This window comes from Sinohyriopsis cumingii, chromosome 4, assembly GCF_028554795.1.
Source record: "Sinohyriopsis cumingii isolate HCF-2022 chromosome 4, ASM2855479v2, whole genome shotgun sequence".
Lineage (NCBI taxonomy): Eukaryota > Metazoa > Mollusca > Bivalvia > Unionida > Unionidae > Sinohyriopsis > Sinohyriopsis cumingii.
In genome coordinates, this window is record NC_142964.1 from 11,546,601 (window position 1) to 11,571,780 (window position 25,180).

The 25,180-nt window shown below is 35.8% G+C and overlaps 1 protein-coding gene across 3 annotated transcripts in view; it reads left to right on the plus strand.

Moving 5' to 3' along the window:
* LOC149800628 (coiled-coil domain-containing protein 87-like) overlaps window positions 1-25,180 on the plus strand; it is a 136,902-nt gene that overhangs the window by 4,842 nt on the left and 106,880 nt on the right. For all 3 annotated transcript variants that reach the window (XM_089954623.1, XM_089954625.1, XM_089954624.1), the window contains exons 3-6: window positions 11,177-11,249; window positions 13,615-13,664; window positions 15,277-15,390; window positions 15,738-15,809. In XM_089954623.1, coding sequence (XP_089810749.1) covers window positions 11,177-11,249; window positions 13,615-13,664; window positions 15,277-15,390; window positions 15,738-15,809 — 309 coding nt within the window. The remainder of the gene's footprint in view (window positions 1-11,176; window positions 11,250-13,614; window positions 13,665-15,276; window positions 15,391-15,737; window positions 15,810-25,180) is intronic.

Sequence of the window (25,180 nt, forward strand, 5' to 3'; positions counted from 1 at the left end):
GTGATGTCCATGTATAGTGGAAGTTGTTCACTGGCTTAGAGCAGGACGTAGTGTTCCAGAGATTATACGCATTGTTGTATTGAGCTGGACATCAGTTAACTTGGTGTGGGATGATCAAGCCCAGGCAGGAGGGCAATATTTAGCTGTTGAATAACAGAGGGCCATTGCTGATGTCTTGAGTGTCTGAGCACTAGTGCCTCAGGTTGAGCCAGCCAGTTCGCAGAGTAGGTTGTTTCGAGTGCTAAGTTTTGCTGCAGTTTTCCTCAGGTGTCTGTAGAATGTCAATGATCTGTCCAGAGTCACACCAAGGTATGTTGGTGTTGGGTCATGTTTAATTTGCTGCCCATTGAGGAGGATACAAAGCTTATGGTTCACATTTGCATTGTTATGGTGGAAGATGCTGGAGACTGTCTTTGTGTTTGGCTGTAGATGCCATTTCTTCAAGAAGTCTGTCATAACATTAGACTTTCTCAGTTTTAAAGGACACACTAATTTCACTTTACAGCTCTTATTTAATTTGCATTTATTACTGAAAGTGCTGTTACCAGTAGGTATTACTGATATTTTCATGGATCAAAATAAGGTACAATATGTTACTAACTTTTTTTATGTGGAAAACTTAACAAATTATATGACTTCATATTAAAAAGTTGCAAATTTTATGATGTTGAATCAGATTTCCAAGTACTGACTGCCCTTTTCTTATATAACAAGATATATCAAGTTTCATTTACTAGTTTTGATTGTGATTTCTACACTCACATTCAACAAAGGGGGGCCAGATTTAAGGATATTTTCTCATAGAAAAAAATGGGATCCAAATCTGATCCCTTCTGCAGATTGAAAGTGTTTTTTAAGAGCAGTGACCTTTGTATCACAGATGTGAGTAGTAATTAAGTATAAATATAATAATAATAATAATAATAATAATAATAATAATAATGCTTTATTTATAGAGGGTGACTCATTAGTCAAGGACTATTCTCCCTTGAGGCCCTCTTAAGGAGAGTATAACAATGCACATTATATGAAGATGGCAATAATTACTGTTTATTTTAACATGTTTAGTATTAAAATACTAAATTCCATTATCTGTTAGAAACACATACTCTTGCTCTTGACTGAGTGTCTCGAGTGGCCAGAACGAGCCGAAATCAGAGCAATAGACCTTGCTCTGCAACATATAGAAAAGAACCGTATTTTAAACTGTATCATCTTCTCCGACTCGCTATCAGTACTCCAGTCACTACACAATAGAAAACTGGGGAACCCATTATTGAAAAACATACTTGTAAAAAATACCGAGCTGAGTGTCTCCCACAATATAATATACTGTTGGTTACCTAGCCACATTGGTATTAAAGGTAACGAAAAAGCAGATCGCGCTGCTAAAATGGCCCTTTCTCAAGAACCAACTGATTTTAAAATACCATATACTGATTTTAAACCTTGTATCAGAAAGTTCTTACGTCAGAAGTGGCAGGCATCATGGAATGATGCTGTAAATAACAAACTTCACGCAATCAAACCGACTCTAGGAGAATGGACTCCTTCCTACAGAACCATTCGTAGGGAGGAGGTAGTCATTGCAAGAATCCGAATTGGTCATACTTTTATCACCCACACCCACATACTAAAAGGTGACGACCCACCAGAGTGCGTTTCTTGCAATGAACCATTCACTGTCAAGCACTTTATGATAGAGTGCTTTGACCTACAACCTACGCGCGATCGTTATTACATTGTGCATGACATGAAAGAACTTTTTGATAATATAAACATCACTCGTATTATAGAGTTCTTGAAAGCCGTAAATATTTACTCTAAACTCTGACTTTTATGCTATCACCTTGTGCAGTTTTATGCAATATATATACCGTCCCATTTTAATACCTATTGATCATTTTTACATCTCCCGTTGAGCGGGAACCTTTATTTTGCACCGTTATCATCTTACCGTTTTTTAATTTCAACCATTTGTTCTTTTATATCGCTGGTCGATATAGGACCTTTTGTAAGTTTTAAAAGATTATAGAAATAACACTTTGTTTGGCGCTAAATAGCCTAAAAGTGCTGATGCGCCGTTAAAAATCAATCAATCAATCAATCAATCAGAAACACATACATGCTCATGATATCTTTTCTTAAATATTCTAATATTTTCAGCAGATTTTACATGTAGTGGAAGCTTATTCCACAGAACTGTACCAGAGTATTGAAAACTCTTTTTAAATTGCTCTGTTCTTGGTTTTGGTATTAGAATGTTTCCATGTGATATTGATCTCAACTGGTATTGTGCTGAAAAAGGCCTGAATAAGTCTTGAAGATACTCTGGTGCAGTTCCATGTAGACATTTATATAAAAGAACTGCCTTGTGAAAATCTATCCTGTCATATATTGTGAGCCATTTGAGTTCTGTAAATAATGCTTTTGAGGGATGATCAACAGATGCATCTAAAATTACACGTGCTGCTCGTTTCTGAAGTTTATAAATCCTGTCAAGCTCAGATTTGGCACAGTTTCCCCATACATTAGAACAATAATCCATTGTTGGAAGAATATATGACTTGTAGTATAGATTGCGAGTTTCCATAGGTAAATATTTCTTGATTCTGCTGAGAAGGGCAATTTTGGATGACAGTGTTTTACAAAGCTTATCAATATGGTCATTCCATAATAAATTATTATCTACAGACACACCTACAAGCCTTTCATGTTTGACATTTTCTAATGGATGATTATTTATTGCAAGAGACAGTTTTGGGTTCCCTGACTTGTGTAGCTTTTGTGATGTCCCCAAAATCATACATTTTGTTTTACCTTCATTAATTACCATCCTATTTTGTTGTGCCCAGTTTTGGACTCTGATAAGGTCTGAGTTTAATTTCATTTGGATAACTTCAGTATCAGAACTAGATGTATACAAAGTTGCATCATCTGCAAACAAATCTGTGTTTGTGGATTCATTATTTAATGGTAGATCATTGATATAGATAAGGAAGAGGAGAGGGCCCAAAACTGAGCCTTGAGGGACTCCTGAATGAATAGTGCGAGTTTGAGAGCTAATATTGCCAATGCTTACTTGTTGAGACCTTTGGTTTAGGTATGATCTAAACCAGTTTAAAGAAGGATTGTCAAATCTGTAACAGTTCAACTTTTGCAGCAGAATTTCATGATCAACAAGATCAAAGGCTTTCTTGAAGTCAAGGAAAACAATCCCAGTCATATGTCCATTATCCATTTCCTTCAGCCAAAGATCAATTAATTTGGTAAGTTCTGTTTGGCACGAGTGGTACTTTCTAAATCCTGATTGAGCTTTATGAAATAGAGAGTATGTTTCGAAAAATTTATAGACCTGAATGGCTACATGCTTTTCAAATAGTTTTGACAATACAGGTAGAATTGATATTGGTCTGTAATTTCCTGGATCCTCCTTTTCTCCTTTCTTAAAGATAGGTGTAACCTTTGCACATTTCAATGTTTCTGGAAAATTACCACTCATTATACTTAAATTTATGATATGCGTTAGTGACTTTGTTATTACTGGTGCAGCAATTTTAAGAATTCGTGGACCAATACCATCCAATCCAGAGGATTTATTAATATTAACCTTAATTAGCATATCAAAAACATCACCTTCACTAACATTAGCTATTGAAAAATAATTTTCATCAGGAATTTTAGCTTTTCTAAATAATAGAAGAGCATCAAGTTCAATTGGGATATTAGTCTGGTTCTGAATACTCTTACTGGAGATGCTTATGAAGAAATTGTTGAACATTTCCACAATGTCTTGTACAGATGTTGCTATATCATCATTTTGCTTAAGTCTAGGGGGAAGGCAACTGTTCTTGCGTGGGTTCAGCTCTTTTAGATGCTTCCACAATGTTTTGGTACTCTTACTTTCATTAATAGCCTGTTTATAGTAGTTCTCTTTTGCCTTATCTATCAGGTACTTAGTTTTATTTCTCCACTTTCTATAGCTTTTCATGTCTTTTTTCTTGTGGAAATTATCTCTTAGGTGCCTAGCCTCATTGATCTCAGGGGTAATCCACTTGGATGTAATTTGGTGTTTAACCCTTTTTGTTTTAATTGGGGCATGCTTGTCTAAGGCTGCATTGAACATCTGATACCATTTGTCCAAGGCAGTGTTGACATCAGCTATAGTGCAGACTGATTGGAAAGGTTTGCAAACTAAATCATTTAAGAACATTTCCTCATCAAACTGTTTGAAGTCCCTGTATTGAATTTCAATGTGTTGGCCATTTTTAGATGTTTTCGGAACATGTCTAGTTATACAGACTGGGTAGTGGTCACTCAGTGCATACACTGGTACCTTAATTTCACTTACGTTTTCAGGTTTATTAGTATAGACATGATCAATGATAGTAGCACTTTTATCCGTTACTCTAGTTGGGGTGTTAATTAATTGAGTAAAGTTGTAAGTTTCAAAGCTACTTATCCATGTTAATGGTGGAGTTTTCATATAGTCAATGTTAAAATCACCTAATATGATAATTTCTAAATCTTCCTTAAGTAATGCTTTTTGAATTTGAACCTCAAATCTATCAATCCAATCAGCTGTGGAACTAGGTGGCCTGTAAACCGAACATAAGAGTATTGGCTTTGATTGGGCAAGGGTTACTTCGATCCAGATGCTCTCTACCCCAATAGTCTCTAGATCAACACGTCTGTTATAACTAATGGAACTGTCTACATAGAGAAGAATACCCCCACCCCCCATGGATTCCCTATCTTTTCTTTCAAAGTTGAACCCCTGTATTTGGAGAGCCAAATCATCAGTATCATCGGAAAGAAAGGTTTCACATAGACCTAGAATATTGACTGATCTAGTTTGCTGTAATATTAACTTTATCTCATTCAGTTTAGGGAGGATGTGTTGAATATTTAGGTTGATTACTTGCAGACCTCTTTTGAGGAGGCCAAATACATGACAATTTTGATCAGAGGATTGATCTTCAGACAAGGTAGTATGCCATATATTGTTTTTAGACTTGACAGATTTCTTTACATTGCCTTGATTATTTACATAAACATATGAAGAAGATAACATACAAGATCCATCTGTTGTACCATGACCACATGTAGTGGATATTTGAGAATGTTCAATATGAGACTGATTTACATACATACAAGAAGACATTGACATATTAGACACTTGGGGGGCCTCAGAGGGAGAAGTAACTTGAACAGTATCACACAGTTGTTTACATGTTAACAAGTTGCACTTTGTACACAAATCAGATAGTGCCTGAAACCTGTTTATAGAATTATAATTATTACATTGAAAAGTGTACACATATTCTAATGCATTTTGTTGCTGGATATGTGTTGCATAGGCCTGTACATCATAGCCTTCTACCTATTGGTATGTGCACAACTTTTGCTTATGTCCTAGTTCATTACAAAGATGGCAGCGAATCTGTTTTCCATGCAGACACCGCTGTGTTACATGACCGTGCTCTCCACAATACAAGCAGTTGTCTGACTCATGCCTAACCCCTTTTATAAGTCTTATGTACTGGTCTATATTCCTAAGGAGCATGGCAGTACCTCTGTTGGACAAGTGGATTTGGTCTCGCTGGTACAATTGTTGGTTCACTCGATTGTCTTTGAAGAAGGTCCAGTATTGCGGAACAAAGAGTATTTGGAAATTTTCACACAACATACTTAGGGTGTCATTTAGTTGAGTCATAAGTGCATCCCTTCTTGGCGGTAGACCTGAGATGATTATTTTACACTCTGCGTTTTTGGACCTGATGGCATACAGCAGACTTTCATAATCATCCTCAATGCCCTTCAAAGATTGGCCATTACTGTAATTATTGCCACCAATGAGAAGAATTACAGTATGATATGGTGACATATCCATTTCCAATATTTTTTCTGTAATAGTGTTAATAGTAGCACCTCTATGAGTTTTTACGTCAGTTTTATATAACCCTCTTGTTCTTACTCCTTTGATTATTGATGATCCTATGAGAAGAGATCTGTCGTTAACTATGTTGTTGATTTTGACCAGTGGGGGGTTCAGATGCATTGTTTGAACTTCTTGATTTCCATGACTAGACTGACTGAGAGTTTGGTGACTGCTGTATTTAGTATTTGTATTTAATTTAGCTCCTTGTTGTGGATAATTGGAGGTTGTCTTTAGAACAGTTTCTTCAGTACCTGGATTTGATGTCGAATGAGACACATGATGGTCAGTGTTTACAGCATGTGCTTTAGTTAACTTTTGGCTCTGCCCATCTAATACCTGTAGAAGAGACTCATCTTGTTTAATTGGTGTGGTTGCATCTGTTTGTGTGCATAATGATTTTTTTCTAATAGCTGGTTTTGGTATGGTCTGAGTGCCCTGACATGCTTTCTGGTCCTCTGACATGTTTGTGTATTGCGTTGTCTGGGTTTTCTGGCACACTTTTTTGGCACCTGGTTTATCCATTTGAGCACTGTGTAGACTCTTTGATTTTAGTGCAGAGAGTTCCTGTTCTAACCTTTCTACTTGGGCCTGGAGAATACCTATCACTACTAAGCACTGTATGGAGGTACAAGGCTGGTTATGGGTTCCATGGAACTCAAAGGAATTTGTTGCACCTATCATAAACTGGGGTCCTGGAGTTTCCTCCACATTGATAGCAATCTGGCTTATTTCATGTAAAGCTGTGTTACTGTTGACTGGATTTGGAAATCTGTGGGCTTCAGGGATGGGTGTTGAAGCCCTTGGCTGAGAGGTAATTGATTTCAATCTGGTGTTGTCTACCGTTTGCTGACAAGTGCTGATAAAACAATTTACCCATTCTGTGTAGCCTGGCCCTTGTACATGAATTTTACCAGTTGTTATGTATAGAGTTACTGTGGCAGAATCTGTATCCATGGATTTATAGATCAGTCCATTGTGTGAGTGTCCCTGCTGGAAGTGTAGATTCTCATCCAAGAATTTCTTGATTGTTGGAATTTTGTTGGAGTCAGCTGTGATTGTTATACTCTGCATATTATGTTGGATTTTAAGAAAGCTTGGAACTGAAGAGGAGTCAGAGGAGTCAGCCATGTTGGATTTTGGTGTTACACAATCTTGGTAGGTTGAATCTATTTCAAGTGAATATTTCTCTGCAGTATTGAGTGTGTCTATATCCTTTGTATCATTTAAGAGATCATCTTGGGTAAATCCTGAAAATGAATCTGATGAATCTGATTTGAAATATGAGTAGATCCACTGAGACAGTGAAGAAGTGGCCATATTTGTTTTACTGTTCTTTTGTCTGAATATGCAAAAATGCAAATCTGTACTTATATCCACAGACTGAGTTTACTAAGTTACCCTGACACTTTTTGCACTGCCTAAATTAGTTGCTGGTAGCACTTATAACTAGTATATTTTCTTCTGTACAGCTGTATTTCCGAATGTTTCAGGAGCTGGTTAAGAGTCTCATACCATGGCGGCCATTTTTAAGTTATCAATGTGCCAGCTTTGCTATGTTTATATCATTTGAATTACACCATAATGTATTACAGTAGTCTAAATAGGGTTGTATGTAACTGTTATAAAATAGTTTTCTGTGCCTTTCAGGGAGAAAATGTCTTATCCTACTGAGAAGCCATAAACTTGAATTGATTTTTTTACTGATATGTTTGATATGTTCAGTCCATGATAGGTTATTATCTACCAGAACACTAAGTAGTCTATCATGACAGACCATTTGCAAATTTGTATCCTTCCATGTCAGACATAGTTCATCACTATCAAGATTTGTCCTTCTTTGCCATGTTGAGATAAGTAATATTTTAAGCTTACCAGTATTTACCACCGTGCCATTACATGTGCACCAGTTTTCCAGTTTGTTTAGGGCATTCTGTAAAGAAATTTCGAGTTCATGCTTTGTGTTTTGGATGTCTGACAATGTTGTGTCATCTGCATAGAGATCTGTAGATGATATTGAGTCTCTTAGTAAAAGTGGTAGGTCATTAATAAATAAAATGAATAGTAATGGACCTAGAATTGAGCCTTGTGGTACTCCACATCTAATTGTTTCAGGTTCAGACAGAACATTATTTGTGTAAACATGTTGTGTTCTCTCACTTAAGTAAGAAGTAAACCATCTAATTGTTCTTTCATCACACTGGTAGATTTTCAGTTTCTTCAAAAGGATTTCATGATCCACCATGTCAAAAGCTTTCCTGAAATCTACAAATACATTTCCTATTATTCTACCTTGGTCAAGTGCTTGAAGCCATTTATCAGTTAGGGAGATCAAGGCAGTCCCACAGGAATGGTTCTGTCTAAAGCCTGATTGATTAGGGTGTAACAGCAAGTGTTTGGTTAAATATGACATGAATGAGTCATGGACATGTTTTTCAATCAAATTTGACAAGTTTGGTAGTATTGAGATTGGTCGGTAGTTATCAGCATCATCCTTACAACCAGATTTATGAATAGGAGTTACTTTTGCAGTTTTCCATATTTTGGGGACAGATGAGGTTGCAATACTTAAATTAATTATGAATGTTATGCTATCTACAATAGCAGAGGCAGAAGATTTAATGAGTCATGGACCAATCTGATCAAGTCCTGTAGCTTTCTTGGTATCAAGTTAACTGAGACATGTTTTGACAAAGTTTTTTGATACTGGTGGGATAGAGAAACATACCTCCATTGAGATTTTGCTGCTGCAGAACTTTTTCAGTTCATTAAAGTTGTTTTCTGTCACTGTTTTTTCAAACTTTGTGGTAATGTTGGTGAAAAAATCATTGAAAACATTTGCAATGTCAGTTTTGTCAGTGACTATGGTGTCATTTACCAGAAGTGAGTGAATTTTATTTGTCTGTTTTTTGTGCGTTCCTCCAGTGAGTTCATTGAAGACTTTCCAAATGGAGTTTGTGTTGCTCTTTTTGTTTTCAAGCAATGATTGATAATAAGTTTTGTTAGCTTTTTTAATCATACTTGTTATTTTATTTCTCCATACTTTATATTGTGCATGGTTTCCCATAGCCTTGAATTGGTCTCATGTTTTCATAGCATCTAGGATTTCGGTAGTAAGCCAAGTAGGTTGAATTTCAGTCTTTACTTGATGTACTTTTAGTGGCGCATGCTTAGATACTACATCCATGAATAAGTCAGTCCACACCCTCATGGCATCATCTATGTCATTCAAATTTTGGATCATATTCCATGGAACTTTATATAGGTCATTGAGAAATTGTTCTTCATTAAAAATTTTGAATGATCTGTAAGTGATCGTTTTATGTGTATTTTTCTTATTTTTCTTGCATTTAACCTTTCTTGTCAAAAAAGTAGGATAGTGGTCACTAAGACCAACATTCGGTACATTGACACAAGCCACATTGTCTGGTAGGTTGGTATAAATCTGATCAGTAAGAGTGCTCAATTTTTCTGTTACCCTTGTAGGCTCATTTACCAGCTGGTCTAGGCCTAATGATTCAATAAATTCCATCCAGTTGTTCCTTATTTGAGTATTGAGAAGGTCCTTATTTATATCCCTGAGTATATATGATCCTACTCCTGTGCTAGAACATTTTCCATTTGTTTCAAAAAGTTATCATTCCAAAATGCTTTGGAGGAAGGTGGCCTATAAATGAAACCAACTAAGATTGATTTTGCATTATTTTGAAAATTTCCACCCAGATACTCACAATTTCATGTGACTCCAAGTCAAGTCGCCTTTTTACATTTTCCCTAATGTATACAACAAGATCCCCCCATGCTGTCTCTCTGTCCCTATGTAATGGTTTATTGTAGCCTTGACAGTGAAATAGATCATCATTGTGGTTAGCATTTAATTTGGTTTCAGTGAGTCCTAAAACATGTATATTATTTTCCTTGGAAGACAACATTAACTTAATCTGGTCTATCTTTCCCACTATACCTTGTACATTTAAGTGACCTATGTTAAAACCTTTTGTATTTAGTTTCATATCAATTATATGTATGTCATCATGCAATGGGGTACTCACTGAGATTGTCTCCATTCTGGGGCCCAGAGTGGCTGAGTGGTCTAAAGTGTTCTCCGTTACGGATCACTGCCATCTCACCTCTGTCTGTGCCGGTTCGAGTCTTGGATTCAGCCAATGTGGGTATGTGAGAAAGCATGCCAGTAGCTTCTCGTGGGTCGGTGGTTCTTTCCGGGTTTTCCCGGGTTCTTCCTCCATCATTAATACTGGCCACCATATATAGCCTATTGTGTGCTGAAAAATGGCGTTAAACCCCACAACAACAACAACAACAACAAAGTCTCCATACTACTTATATCATTCTTACATTCAATTTCTATATTTAAATGTTCATATATATTAGCATCTTCAAAGTCACATACAAACCCTGATGACATGCTTAGATTTTTAGGCTTTTATAAGAAATTGTTTTGCACATTTTTAAGTTTTTGACCAGGGGTTTCAGTAGCCAGTGATCTTTTACCATTTATTTTTAAGTCTTGATAACACTTGTTCTTTTGATTGAGCATCACTGGAAATGCTTGCCTGACATGATTCAACCTTCTTCAAAGAGAACCATTCATAATCAGTCTCATTCCTTTCATGTCCAATTGATTATGATCAGGAATGCAGATGACATGCCAGTAATTAAGCAAAGAAAGCACACATTCAACTTTTGGCTAAATAAAAAGTTAAAAAGTGGTTTGTAACAAATTGAGTTCTGTACGTCATGTTATATGGAGTGAGAGGTTGGCATGCAATATGGAGACAGATTAAATATATGAGCAATTCAAGAGACAATTGACATGTTACATATTTAAACCCTTGTTTACTTAAACTTTTTGGCAAATACCAAATTGGAAATACTAAGTAATATCCATGTGAGGTAAACAAAATTAAATTTGGTGGGCGTATCTTGCATTCAAATGTAGATGGACTGTGTTGATCCATTTGTAACATGCTTTAATGCTTATTTTTCCTATTTTAATGCTACCTCTGAAATTGAGAGTACTCTATACATGTGCTTTTTGATGTTTGGCAATTTGTCAGTCATATTACAAGCAGGGAACATCATTGCTTCCCATTAATTTAAATCGAGTAAGAATTGTTATTTTTATTCATTAGCTTTTGACCTAATTTACTTTGAATGGTAGGACATTTAACTCTACATCCTAGTAATGTCTTTGTATTATAATTTTTCTTGTTTCAGATGGATGTCGAGAACAGGATTCAAAACGTTCTTGGTCCTTTGTCATTGTTTGATCCCACCTCTAATGAAAGTGGTAAGTACAAAACTTATTGATTAGCATACATGTAGGTATGTGGCATGCAGATCCATACTGAAAAATGTCTGCTTTTTCCATGCCATGAATATAAGTCTTCAAGTCAGATTTAGTACTTTTGGTCTTGCTGGATTTTTTGTTTGCACAGCATGTAACTTAATTAAAAGTTTGTTTTATTTTTCTTTATAAGTATTGGAATTTGTCCAATACTATGCTTTTTATTTTTTAAATTAGATATGGTACTTTGTTTTAATACATTTTTGCACCAGTTATTAATTTGAAGGCAAAGGGTAATAATGGAAGACAAACATTTTGAAGTTGCTCAACTTCATTCATGGATTTTATAGATAGTAGGCTTTACAGAAATGTCTTTTATAGATGAAATATTTACAGCCAGGAATGCACTAATGATTGCTTTTTATTGTTCTGTCAAAAACTTTAATAATAAGAATTAATAATGATAATAATAATGATAACTTTATTTAAAGAGAGTGACACATTTAATTATATGGAACTAGACCTCTTCGTGTCCTACAGTATACACATATTTGCATACATAGTACATAGTTGCATAAACAATAAAGAAAGACATATACAACTCTTTATTCTTTCAATAGAAAGAATAAAATACCATCAATACACAACTTTATACTTGGGTAAAAAGCCCACTGAGATTTATTTCCAAATTATTGGCTCTGAATATTGAAAACATTTCTTAAAGAGTTCTTTATTTGGTTTTTGAATGGAAAGATGATTAGCTGAAATAGATCTTAAAATGGTGAGGGAAAAAACAGGAGGACTTGGGAAAATTCTACAGCCTATAATTGTGACCTAATAGCCCATGCATATTATGGCATTGGGGCTGAACTATAAAAGACTGTCAGTCAAGCTCATATACCTTATTTGTATATTTACATGCACAAACTCATTTTGTTAGTATCTCTGAAGAGATATTCAACAGTACTTTTGATATCTGAAAATTTGTGGAAGAAAATAAAGTAAATATTCTAAAGCTTGAAGTGCAGTCGGAACTGAAATTTAACTTCAAGTTTTTAGCTAGTTTTAGTTTTTGCAGTTACATACAAAACCATTTGTTAGAAGTGAACAACACGTGTTAAGAACCATTTTTCAGACAATGACTTATTGTACAGCTAAAAGCTCTTCACTGATTGCAAGGGTAGTTGACGTGGTTTGATTAATTAAAAGTAGAAAAGAAAGTAAAGAAGAAACAATGACAGAGAGGCTGCTTATATTCATAATTTGTTATCATGACAGAGAGGTTGCTTATATTCATAATTTGTTATCATGTCAGAGAGGCTGCTTATATTCATAATTTGTTATCATGACAGAGAGGTTGCTTATATTCATAATTTGTTATCATGACAGAGAGGTTGCTAATATTCATAATTTGTTATCATGTCAGAGAGGCTGCTTATATTCATAATTTGTTATCATGACAGAGAGGTTGCTTATATTCATAATTTGTTATCATGACAGAGAGGTTGCTTATATTCATAATTTGTTATCATGTCAGAGAGGCTGCTTATATTCATAATTTGTTATCATGACAGAGAGGTTGCTTATATTCATAATTTGTTATCATGACAGAGAGGTTGCTTATATTCATAATTTGTTATCATAACTATTTTGGGACTTATGGTTATGTGTTATATTTAAGTGATTGACATTTGAGTCAGTGAGTGTGATGAATAGGTAAACATTGCCAACTTAATCTGGGACTAAACAGTATATGCAGCTTGTATCAGAGTTGTCAACATTTTACCATCTTTAGAGGAGTATATTAAAATTATAGGCAAATTGAACCAGGGAGAACAGAATTTATTGCATAGCTGAATTAGGTGATGGTAATTTATTGCACAACTGTATTAGGTGATGGTAATTTTTTTCATAGCTGTATTAGGTGATGGTAATTTTTCCCATAGCTGTATTAGGTGATAGTAATTTATTCCATAGCTGTATTAGGTGATGGTAATTTTTTCCATAGCTGTATTAGGTGATGGTAATTTATTCCATAGCTGTATTAGGTGATGGTAATTTATTCCATAGCTGTATTAGGTGATGGTAATTTATTCCATAGTTGTATTAGGTGATGGTAATTTATTCCATAGTTGTATTAGGTGATGGTAATTTTTTCCAAAGCTGTATTAGGTGATGGTAATTTATTGCATAGCTGAATTAGGTGATGGTTATTTATTGCACAGCTGTATTAGGTGATGGTAATTTATTGCATAGCTGTATTAGGTGATGGTAATTTATTCCTTAGCTGAATTAGGTGATGGTTGAACTGCATAAATTGTAAAGAAATTTTTCAGTTTTGTCAGTTGAATATTTTTTATATTTTCAGCTGATGGGCAATCCACACTAGGTTTGGAGAGACCTGTAACACCTGTAGATGTGAGTCACTTTCTTGTTCTCTTCACATATCTCAGAAATTATTTTCCAGTTTAACTGATCTAAATTTTGGAAATAACCCTGAGAGAGAGAGACAGACAGACAGACAGACAGAAAGAGAGAAAGAGAGACTTTTAAGTTGTTTCATAAGGTGGCTTTATATACCAGTTTTTCATTCTGTATTCAGACATTGTATGCAACTGCCCTTGGTCCCAGCTGTCTGGTTTTGGAAGCCTTATTCTGACACAAGTATGTGTATATGAATTCAACTTGGAAATTTTAGTTTATGTGGGTTGGTAAAAATAACAGAAATCTTGGTGCTTTATGATTAAAGCATATAACGAAAATGTTTTGTTTAAAACAGACTGTATCTTGTGGTTGTCACTCAACACATGGATTGGCAAGTTATCAGTTTAAATTAAGCTATGACCGTTGCTGCTGTGTTTTCTAGTAAACGTAACCACCATTTTTCTGGTCAGCCCAGCTGTACATTTACTAGTTTGTAAATCTGCAATTAGTTATTGCCCCTTGCAAAGAGGTCTGCATACTTTGCCTCATCCCATTGAAATATAGATATGCAAAACTTTTATGAGCCAGTAATCGGACAGTTTTCAGCTTTAGTTGGATGGGTTTTGTTTACTCTTATATGGGATTCACCCGTGTAAAATGCACATCTATTTGCAAAAGCAGTGTTCACTTAATGCACCAGCAGGTTAAAGATGATTGTTTATGAAATGTTTGAGTGTTTAACTTTATTAAAATTTTTATATAAATTTATATAGCTATGGTTCTGTGAGATCCAAAATCACTTGAAAATATACAGATTGGTGTGTTCCTTTCTGATTAACTATCCGCATAAAATCGTAAATGAAATGTTCAATATAAATTCTGTTCTCCCAACAGATCAGTATCTATAATGCCTGCAGTTGGATACATACTATAAATGTATATATGTTGTTCATCCTTCAAGTTCAAGGATGACCATGACATCACTAACTGGTTTGGTTTCTTTGAATATCTGAGTAGCTGCTCAGGCTGATTGGGTTGTCTGTGACACACATGACTGTGGATGCCAGTTGGGTTTGCTTGATCAATAGAAAGCATGCTGCAATTCTGAGATTCATGCTGCACTTGCTTCTGCACTGCCTCTGCAATTCTCCTCAGTTCATTCTGTAGCTCCAGTATTGATCAGACTGTTGGGAGCACCCCTATGTGAGATTTCCCAAGACTCAGTGTCAGTCATGGATGACTTGAGGGAATCTTTGAAATGTTTCTTCTGACCACCCTGAGGATGCTTTCCCTTCTACAGCTAACCACTGAAGATCTTTGGTAGTCACTATTCTGCAACCTATCTACCAGAAATAACTTTTCAGAGAGATCCAGAGGTAGCTGTCCACTGTTAGTCAACAGTCACATGTAGTACTGTCTACTGTTACATTTGGTAGCAGGCATAGCTTGACCAGACCTACAGGTCATGAACATATACAGTATGTTTCACAATCTGTTTTAATTATTTTAAATAGACTTCATAGCAATTTATATGAATGGCCATAAATATTGTAAAATTTAAAAAAATAGAGCTTGGGATAATTAAAGATGAAATATTTGTTTTCAGGAGGAAATAAAGGTACAGCCTACATCCTTTGACCGCCTAGCTGGTTTCATCCGGAGGAGAGTTGCCGCCAAGCCTGAAGTTCCCTACCTATCAATAGAGGATCAACAGAGCTTGGTAAAGTCATTAGTTTGTTTGGAGACCACAATCTGTTAAATTTTCATCATTGTAGACCTTAATGATAGCTCTAAAATGATATGTTTATCATTTATCAGGTCATAAAAAAGGAATATAAAGGAATAATTTAATTTTTTTTCCAGTTCATTCATAGTGAAAAAAATTTCAGAATTTATTTATCATTGTCAAGATACCAGTTCAGTGTAGCTCATTTTGATCACATGACAATTCTTTGAGAAAAAAAATAGTTTTGATAACATCTTTTGTGATTTTATAAAAATAATTCTACCCTGGGCTCTGCCTTTGAAATCACAAGACTTTAGTTTACAGAACACATGCTTTTTCAGGCTGGAATTCTGATGGGAGAGGTCAATGGAATATGGTCGGACATAAAACGCCAGATTGATGACCCCTTTCTTGTGAGTATGGAATATGACGTCATTTAGAAGTGTTTCAACTTTATTGTTGCATTCTTTAATCAAACAGCTGCTTAAGATGTTTTATGTGAAAAACATTTACAGGTACAGATCTCCAGGGAATTTCTTTGAGGTGAAGAAAACAGTGCTTCATTGTGATAAGTTGATTTTACATTGTTTTGACTAGGCTTGTTACCAATCTAGAAGTTTTATTGATAAAGAGATTTTGATGAGACTTACTATATGTCCATTGAAAACTCCTTGAAATTAAACAAAAGTTGGTTTTATCCTGGAAAAGTCGTTGACCTTTTTTTAAATGGTATAATCTCCAGATTTTATCCTGAAAAACTTTGAATTTGTTTTTAAATTTGTTATAATTGCTAGGACAAGATTTATATCACCATTTCATTCCATTTGGGAATCAGTATTTGTCCCTATTAAGTATTAAGCCACTGCAGAATTCAGTAATGATCAAATATTGTATTAACTAGGAGGCTATAGGACACCTGAAATTGCTATTGGCTATTGTATCAGGTCTGCCAGGTAAGCTCTGTATCAGTACCATGCCTATCACATCAGAACTTCTAAGCATCTTGTAATTAATCCTCCCTTGTATATGATATAGTACTTGTGTATTTTACAGGACCAGGTATTGAATCACTCGCTCTGGTTACTCGGAGCCTATCCAGAATTTAATATTAAGTCTGAAACAAACCATTTTTGAGAATTTTAAACTTCTCAGCAGTTAGTATCGGTCAATGACCAAAACCTTCCTAAGGATTTTATACCTGATTCTCCAACTTCTGATTTTATGAGCTTCCAATGGACACAATTCAGTCAGCATGGTAATGTACTGGTATTGATAGTTTTCCCTGCCCAGGATGTCAATTGCATTACTGCCAATATCCTGAGGAGTACAAGTATAAGGCATGAAACATCTTGACACTATCCCATAATGATGCAGTATGGCTGACAGTTGTAGGCTGGCACTGAATAGACAATTGCTTTATGGGAATTTAGGCTGTAAAAAAATGACATTGACCAAAACATGAAGTGATGAGCTTATTTAACAGAGAATATAATTAATATGAATTTATCCAAAATGATTTAATTTTTGTTAAGTAATGGCATATGATCCATCCCTCCATGTTGTATCTGCTCCCCATGTCTTGGCAGACACCCACATCAAAACTGCCTACCCTTCTGCACATGAGATTCTCAAGTGAGATCTAACTCAGGTTAGTCACATTTGCAATTTAACATGCAAATTAGGTAGAACTCACGTGAGCAAATAGATTCTAATAAGAAAATCACATGCAGGAATTGTTAACAAGAGCAAGATGTTGCTCACATGAGCAAAAAACATTTATTTAGTATTTAGTTTTTATTGAATACATACATCTTTTACAAGAATGAAACAGAGTAAGATCAATATTCAGATCTAGTAATCATAAGCATATTGGAGTTCAATTAGTGATCTTTTAATAAGATTTCTCACACAAGAAAAAAGACAACTAGTGTATGTATGTATGTCTGTATGTATGTGTGTACCTGTTATATTTAATACATCACATTTATTCTACAAACTTTAAGGTCATAATGAAATTTGCTTCACATGAAGACCCTTCTTCACAGTTCCAGAAATTTCAAAGAAAACAGAATGTGTAGTTGACATTCCTGCTTTGAATTTCATCATATGCCAGTCTGCAACAATATTTTCACTTGGAGATTGTTCACTTTGAATCAATGCACTTCCTGTAGACCACTGAATTTAAGTTAGCAGGCTCAGTTTTGAACTGTTGAAAACTGAAACCTGAAATGGAAATGAAAAAGTTGGTAGAAGTTTTTTTTTTCTGATCACAGCATTTGAGACATTCTGTAAGGTGGATTTTTGAAGATTCGTTTGACAAGGTAAAGGCAAAATACATAATTGTAGTTTGGATTAGATGGCACTTTTAACACAGTGTCTATCTCACACTGTGAAAATAGGAACCGACTGTTTTTCTAAGGACACACTTACGCAGCCGACCCAGTCTGAAAATTCATCCTTTGGACTATGAGTCAAATTGCTCTACCAATAGAGCTACCATAGTTCAGTAGCAAACATATAAACTGCACTATTGATGAGATACGTGCAAGTCACATCACATATTCCAAATTTGGCTACTTCTGGATAAAGATGGCAGTTGGTACCCAGGTATTCTCCCATTGAAAATAACCTGGGTAATAAAAAGAACAATTGGGTACCCGTTAAAAAAAGTGTTCCAAGCTCAGATCGAGACAGACTAATGATTACAATTCGAGGCTTGTGTCATGTACGCATTTATTCATCACAGGAGCTCGTATGGTTGCTTACAATTTACTTGTAATACTTGTTCTATATAATAATACAATCCTTTCTTGAGTGACCTATTTAACAATCAACGCTGATATTTCAAGCTTGACCGTCCTCACTTCATGCCTGTCCATGGTTCGTGTGCCAATTTTCTCGTGACTTAAAATACTCATTTTCAGATCCTGATGATATTAACTGGGTCAAATAAAAGAAAGCACAAATTGAATGTCTGGATGAACCATGGCAGATCAATGATAATACAACAATCATCATTTATGGACTTTACGACAATTCGCGAAAGTTACTGTAGACATGTACACTAGTCGAAGTGACTGCTATGCACAAAAAATTTATCAATTTTTTTTGTGTCTATTCTCATCCTTACTACTAATCCACATGAATTTAGCTGATTTGTGGCAAAATTTTTAATTGCATATACATTTTTCATAGTTTTCTGTAATATGGCATGTAATATATACTCTTCTTTGCTCAGATTATGCTTTTTGCCACTTATATTAGTAATAATTATGCTTAGAGCTCTTTTTGGGGTTGGAACATGTGAACCTACAACAAAGCAGTTCAGCGTCACATTTAATACAATTTCCTTTTGATCGTATACTCTGGTAACCAATTGTTAGGAATGATGGGTACACATTAGAAATTTTTTTAAAAATTGACATCTCTCCTTCTGGAACAGTCCTCAGATTTCTTTAAAACTTGTAGGATACCTTTTTCCAGTATATGTACGTTTACAATATATTATAAAGAAATTCAAAATCTGGTTTCCAATTTCTATATATTTTTAACAAACATATATTGGGGGTCAAATTTTAGAGTCTGAAATGCATATGTATCATGTGTATTACATCAAAAAATTTGAAGCATATTATACATACCCTTTACTGGAGTCGGAATTTCCTCTAGCATGGCAATGGGGTTTTGTCTGACTTCTTCCTGTTGCTGTCGATGTTTTGCACTTCTTTCAGATGATTGCTAACTTTGTTGTGTTGATTAAATTTCGTGACCTTCAAGAAGTTTAATCTGTAAAAAGATCAAAATTAGTATAATTAATCTTTTTTATCTATGCAGAACAGAAAGAATGCACTGAAATGGGAAAAAGATTTGGTTGGCAAAAGAGTCCTAGTGTATATAAGCATTAAGAAAAGCTGTAATCCATATCCAATTAAATCTCTATTTTAAATTTACCAATCAAAAGACTTGACAGACAGGGCAAATGTCTTTTAGGAATAAAATCATGAGATAAGCTACTGCATTTGGTTCTCAGTCATGTACGTGCTGATCTTGCTTCACCCAATCAGCAATAAAATAATACGAGGAACATTTATGTTTGTCCAGATTCAGATATGATTTAAAACTGAGTGGCCAGGTTACTAATTGTTTCAATTGGTAACGCAAGTGCTCCTCACTGATGCGCCCGCAGAATTATTGGGGTGGGTGGGAGCCAGACATGGTTGCACAGTTGAATTGTGGAAGGCATAAATAAATATTCAATGATCGTGTGGTTATATTTTATATATCAACTAAATGATATTTTATTATCAGATGTTTCATAAAAACTGAGCTATAAGTGAATTCATGTCATTAATAAGTTAATTAATATAGATGTAGTTAATTTTTATGTTTTTACAGTAGCTTGTGCTGAGCCATGCCCCATAGGACACTCTAATGGTTCTAACAAGTCAATTCTTCCACCGTGTACTCTGATAACCTAGTTCAACCAAACACGACAGGATTATGGCAGTTTCTTATGGATTTATTAAATTTTATGTACAGTACATATCGTTCGATGGCAACGATAATTTAGTGTTAGCATTAGTGAATCCACTGACAACTAATAGAGAAGCTGGATTCACATTTCCATACAATAATGTCACTGAAAAAAGACTAATGGAGCACATCGTTGCCAGTAATAAGGGGCTGTCCATTTAGTATGTATGCATGGAGGGTTGAGGGGGATAACCCACATGCATATGCTTGCATATGTTTTTTGTGGTTTTTTTCTGATAATGTTCATACGCATAGGAAACTGGGTGGGGGTGAAACCTAGATAATAATTTGTCCTATACGCAACCTTTGCCACTGGGTTCAGTCAGCATTTGAATTTAGTGGACACTAGACAAATTTTTAATGTTACGCAGCTTATTTCTTTGATGCTGGACATTCAACGTCAGTGGACAATATTTTATTAAACACATTAATATTATTAATCCTGTATGGTCTCTGTGTAGATTAAATATAGGCCATTCTATATAATTCGGAGGGGGAGCATCGAGCTTACATACGCGGGGGGGGGTAAAAAAGTATGCATGCATACGGGGGGAGGGTTCAAGTTTTGCTAGATTTTTGCGTATGTACTAAATGGATGACCCCTAAGCTGAATTACAGAATTCAGTAAGTATAAGATTGTATTGACTTTTGTGCGAACATTAGGCATAGAAGAAAACGACGTAGTTTATGTAGTTCTCCAAATTTTCTGGAAAATGGCTTGAGAGTTTATTAGGCCAAAATGTCTGTGCATCAGTGTTTATTTTTTTCAGATATGTGGCTATGTATTTATTTTACAATTTTATAGTGGAGTTTGAGAAGTTTGTGAATAAAGGGGTTGCATCATATGTTTATGGTACATAACATTCATTTGGGGGCAAAAGTTTTATTTCCTTTTCATATTTGTAAACTGCATATTTTGGGGAGAGAAACATTTCACCTTTTTACGGATTACTGAATTAAACATCAACCATGATCAGTATGCAAGTAATTAACTCTTTGACAGCTGTTAAAGTTTAATGGGTAGTCTGGTTATATGAGACCTTAATGCTAAATTGTTTCATTTTATGAACAGTGAAATGAACCTTAATATGTTCAAATTCAAGGAGACTGCTGGGTCAAGGTAAGACTAAAACTCACTGTGAGAAAATAAGTTGACAGATGTTTTAAAATTTAAAAAAAAAACAACAAAGCAGCAGCAAGTGCAAAATAGAAATAATGTCAATTTGACAATAATGGGGATGCTTGACATTCAACATTTACACAAAATATTTAAGTCCAAATTGCTCATGTGATAACTCACATGAGAAAATCCAACTTTGAATAAATTTGAAGTAAGTGTTTATTCAGAATCAAAGTCCAAGTTTCTCATGTGATAACTCACATGAGAAGCTAGAACTCTGCCTAATTTTCAAACATGGTTGTATGTAATGGAAAAGAATGTTTTCTAAGTTCTACTTTCTCATGTGAAAATTTAGATTCTCACGTGAGCAAAATCTGCACACGTGAGAATCCGGATAGTTTTTCCTTGGCTCACAAGATCTAACAAAATGTACACAAGAGCTTGCAAAATCTACCCAATTTGCATACATTTCTAACAAGGTTCTCATGTGCAGCTTATGAGCAGCTCATGTGAATTGGTGAGATTTTTCTGTACGGGCATGTACTTACTTCCTGTCATAAGCAGTTAGTTAAATGTCTCTTTTAGTACTGTTTAATAAATAAATTGATGCATTATATTTAAATTAGGTCCCAACTAATTTTAACTTTTCTGGTATGGTACATGAAACAAAAGAAATTATATATGGTTGAGAGGGCATATCAGAAGTGTTATAGTACTCCCTTGTAAACATGGTTGAGGGGGCATATCAAAAGTGAAACAGCTGCCCCTTGTTAACATCACTCTTGGTAAGTGGTCATTAAAATAAAAATTTCCCATGCTTCCAATCTCTGTCACTAGGGGAATGGTTTGATTCAGAGGCACATTTTGCAGTATTACATGGCCAAGCCATCCTAAGATCAAAGAAAAAATAAATAGATGGCACCAAGAGCTACCTTGCTTGATGCTCAGCATTAAGAACTTATTTGGTCTGCACAGGCAGTGGGCAAGATAACTCTTGCAAGAGAAGATTTAAGACAATCCCATCTCACTGAGTCTTCCTACCTATGGGTGAAATAGGGTGGTGGTAACATGATATCACTGGGTAATGAGATCCTAGGAAAGCATCATAGAATGAAATGCCCTGGGTCTTGGCAGATATCCTCAGCCTCTGTGATGTGAGGAGAAAACTGAGATGGAAGTGAGAAGACCATGAAGGAGCAGAAAAATACAGGGAAATTAACAACTGGATTAAGAAGAGCTTAAAGTAGGTCAAGAAAAGCTGGATAGAGGACCAGTTTAATGAAGTCAAGAAAAGGTAGATGAAGGACCAGTTTAATGAAGTCAAGAAAATCTGGATAAAGGACGGGTTTAAGGAAGTCAAGAAAGGCAGGATAGAGGACCGGTTTAAGGAAGTCAAGAAAAGCTGGGTAGAGGACCAGTTTAAGGAAGTCAAGAAAAGCTGGATAGAGGACCAGTTTAAGGAAGTCAAGAAAAGCTGGATAAAGGGCCAGTTTAAGGAAGTCAAGAAAGGCTGGATAGATGACCGGTTTAAGGAAGTCAAGAAAAGCTGGATAGAGGACCAGTTTAAGGAAGTCAAGAAAATCTGGATAAAGGACCAGTTTAAGGAAGTCAAGAAAGGCTGGATAGAGGACTGGTTTAAGGAAGTCAAGAAAAGCTGGATAGAGGACCAATTTAAGGAAGTCAAGAAAGGCTGGATAGAGGACCGGTTTAAGGAAGTCAAGAAATGCTGGATAGAGGACCGGTTTAAGGAAGTCAAGAAAAGCTGGATAGAGGACCAGTTTAAGGAAGTCAAGAAAGGCTGGATAGAGGACCAGTTTAAGGAAGTCAAGAAAGGCTGGATAGAGGACCAGTTTAAGGAAGTCAAGAAAAGCTGGATAGAGGACCAGTATAAGGAAGTCAAGAAAGGCTAGATAAAGGACCAGTTTAAGGAAGTCAAGAAAGGCTGGATAGAGGACCAGTTTAAGGAAGTCAAGAAAAGCTGGATAGAGGACCAGTTTAAGGAAGTCAAGAAAAGCTGGATAGAGGACCAGTTTAAGGAAGTCAAGAAAACCTGAGCCAGAATAGCAGCAAAAAGTCATACCGATTGTTGAAAGACCTGATAACAGAGAAATAGGTGAGATCAACCATGATGCAGGACAAGGCATGTAAGAATCTCACAGAAGATCAAGATATTCATAACAGATGTTCAGAGCTTACAACCAGGAGACTTCTAGAGACCAAACTGTACTAAATTTCCAACTGACCACAACAGTTTGACCACCACCTGATCCTCATGGAGGAAGTAGAGGCTGCAGTAAAGGTACTACAGAAAGGAAAGTCAGCTGGGGTAGACAATATACCAGCAGAACTTGTTCAAGCTGGAGGAACCTCCATGATAGATGTCCTCAACAATCTGCTTCAAAATCTGGCAAAAAGGAGAATGGCCCACCCCATGGACCCAATCTCAGATCATCTATCCTCTTAAGAAAAAGAATCTGAAGCTGTGCTGGAACTACTGAACAATCAGTCTCATCAGTCACCCAAGCAAAGGTTATGCTTAAGATTATCCTAAAAAGAATGAAACCTCAAGCAGAGCACATCTTTGCTGAAGGACATTCAGGTCTCATTGCAGGACATAGCACTATAGAAAACATTGTCGATCTTAGAACCCTATGGGAAACGTATTTGCCGGATCAACAGGACCTCTATCATGTTTTCATTGACTTCAAGAAGGCTTTCAACAAGGTATGGCATGCAGCCTTGTGGGCCATCTTCCAGATATACAGCAAAAATACAAAATTTATCATCACCATAGAAATCCTATATGACAAGGCAACTAGTACAGCTCTCATCAGTGGCAGCATAGGAGATTGGTTCAGAACCACAATTGGAATCAGACAGGGGTGCCTTCTCCCTCCCATTCTCTTCAACATCTACCTGGAAATAATCATGTCTGATGCCTTGGAAGACCATGAGGGCAGTATCAGTTTTGGAGGCAGAACAATCACCTACCTGTGCTTTACTGATGATATTGATGGCTTAGCAGTAGATGAACAAGAACTGGAAACCTAATGAACTGTCTCAACCAAGCATCATAAGGTATGGGATGGAGATCAATACTCAAAAGACAAAGCTAATGACAATCAACCTGAAATAAGAGCAAATAGACAGAAGCTGAACACAGTGACAAGCTTCAAGTGTCTATATACTATAACCTCTCATGAAAGTTCAAAAACTGAGACTTCTTTCCGGGATTGCGCAGACAACCACTGCACTGGATAGGATGAAGTATGTTTGGAAGGACAGCAACATTATGCTTGGGTCCAAGATTAAGCTTATGCTCTCCCTCATGTCCATATTCCTATACACATGTGAGACAGGAACCCTGCTGCAGAACTAGAAAGAAGAATCCATGCTTTAGAGATGTGATGTTATCGAAGGACCCTGAAAATGTCATACTTAGACCACCTATCGAAGGACCCTGAAAATGTCATACTCAGACCACCTATTGAAGGATCCTGAAAATGTCATACTTAGACCACCTATTGAAGGATCCTGAAAATGTCATACTTAGACCACCTATTGAAGGATCCTGAAAATGTCATACTTAGACCACCTATTGAAGGATCCTAAAAATGTCATACTTAGACCACCTATTGAAGGATCCTGAAAATGTCATACTTAGACCACCTATTGAAGGATCCTGAAAATGTCATACTTAGACCAGCTATTGAAGGATCCTGAAAATGTCATACTTAGACCACCTATTGAAGGATCCTGAAAATGTCATACTTAGACCAGCTATTGAAGGATCCTGAAAATGTCATACTTAGACCACCTATTGAAGGATCCTGAAAATGTCATACTTAGACCACCTATTGAAGGATCCTGAAAATGTCATACTTAGACCACCTATTGAAGGATCCTGAAAATGTCATACTTAGACCACCTATTGAAGGATCCTGAAAATGTCATACTTAGACCACCTATTGAAGGATCCTGAAAATGTCATACTTTGACCACCTATTGAAGGATCCTGAAAATGTCATACTTAGACCACCTATTGAAGGATCCTGAAAATCTCATACTTAGACCACCTATTGAAGGATCCTGAAAATGTCATACTTAGACCAGCTATTGAAGGATCCTGAA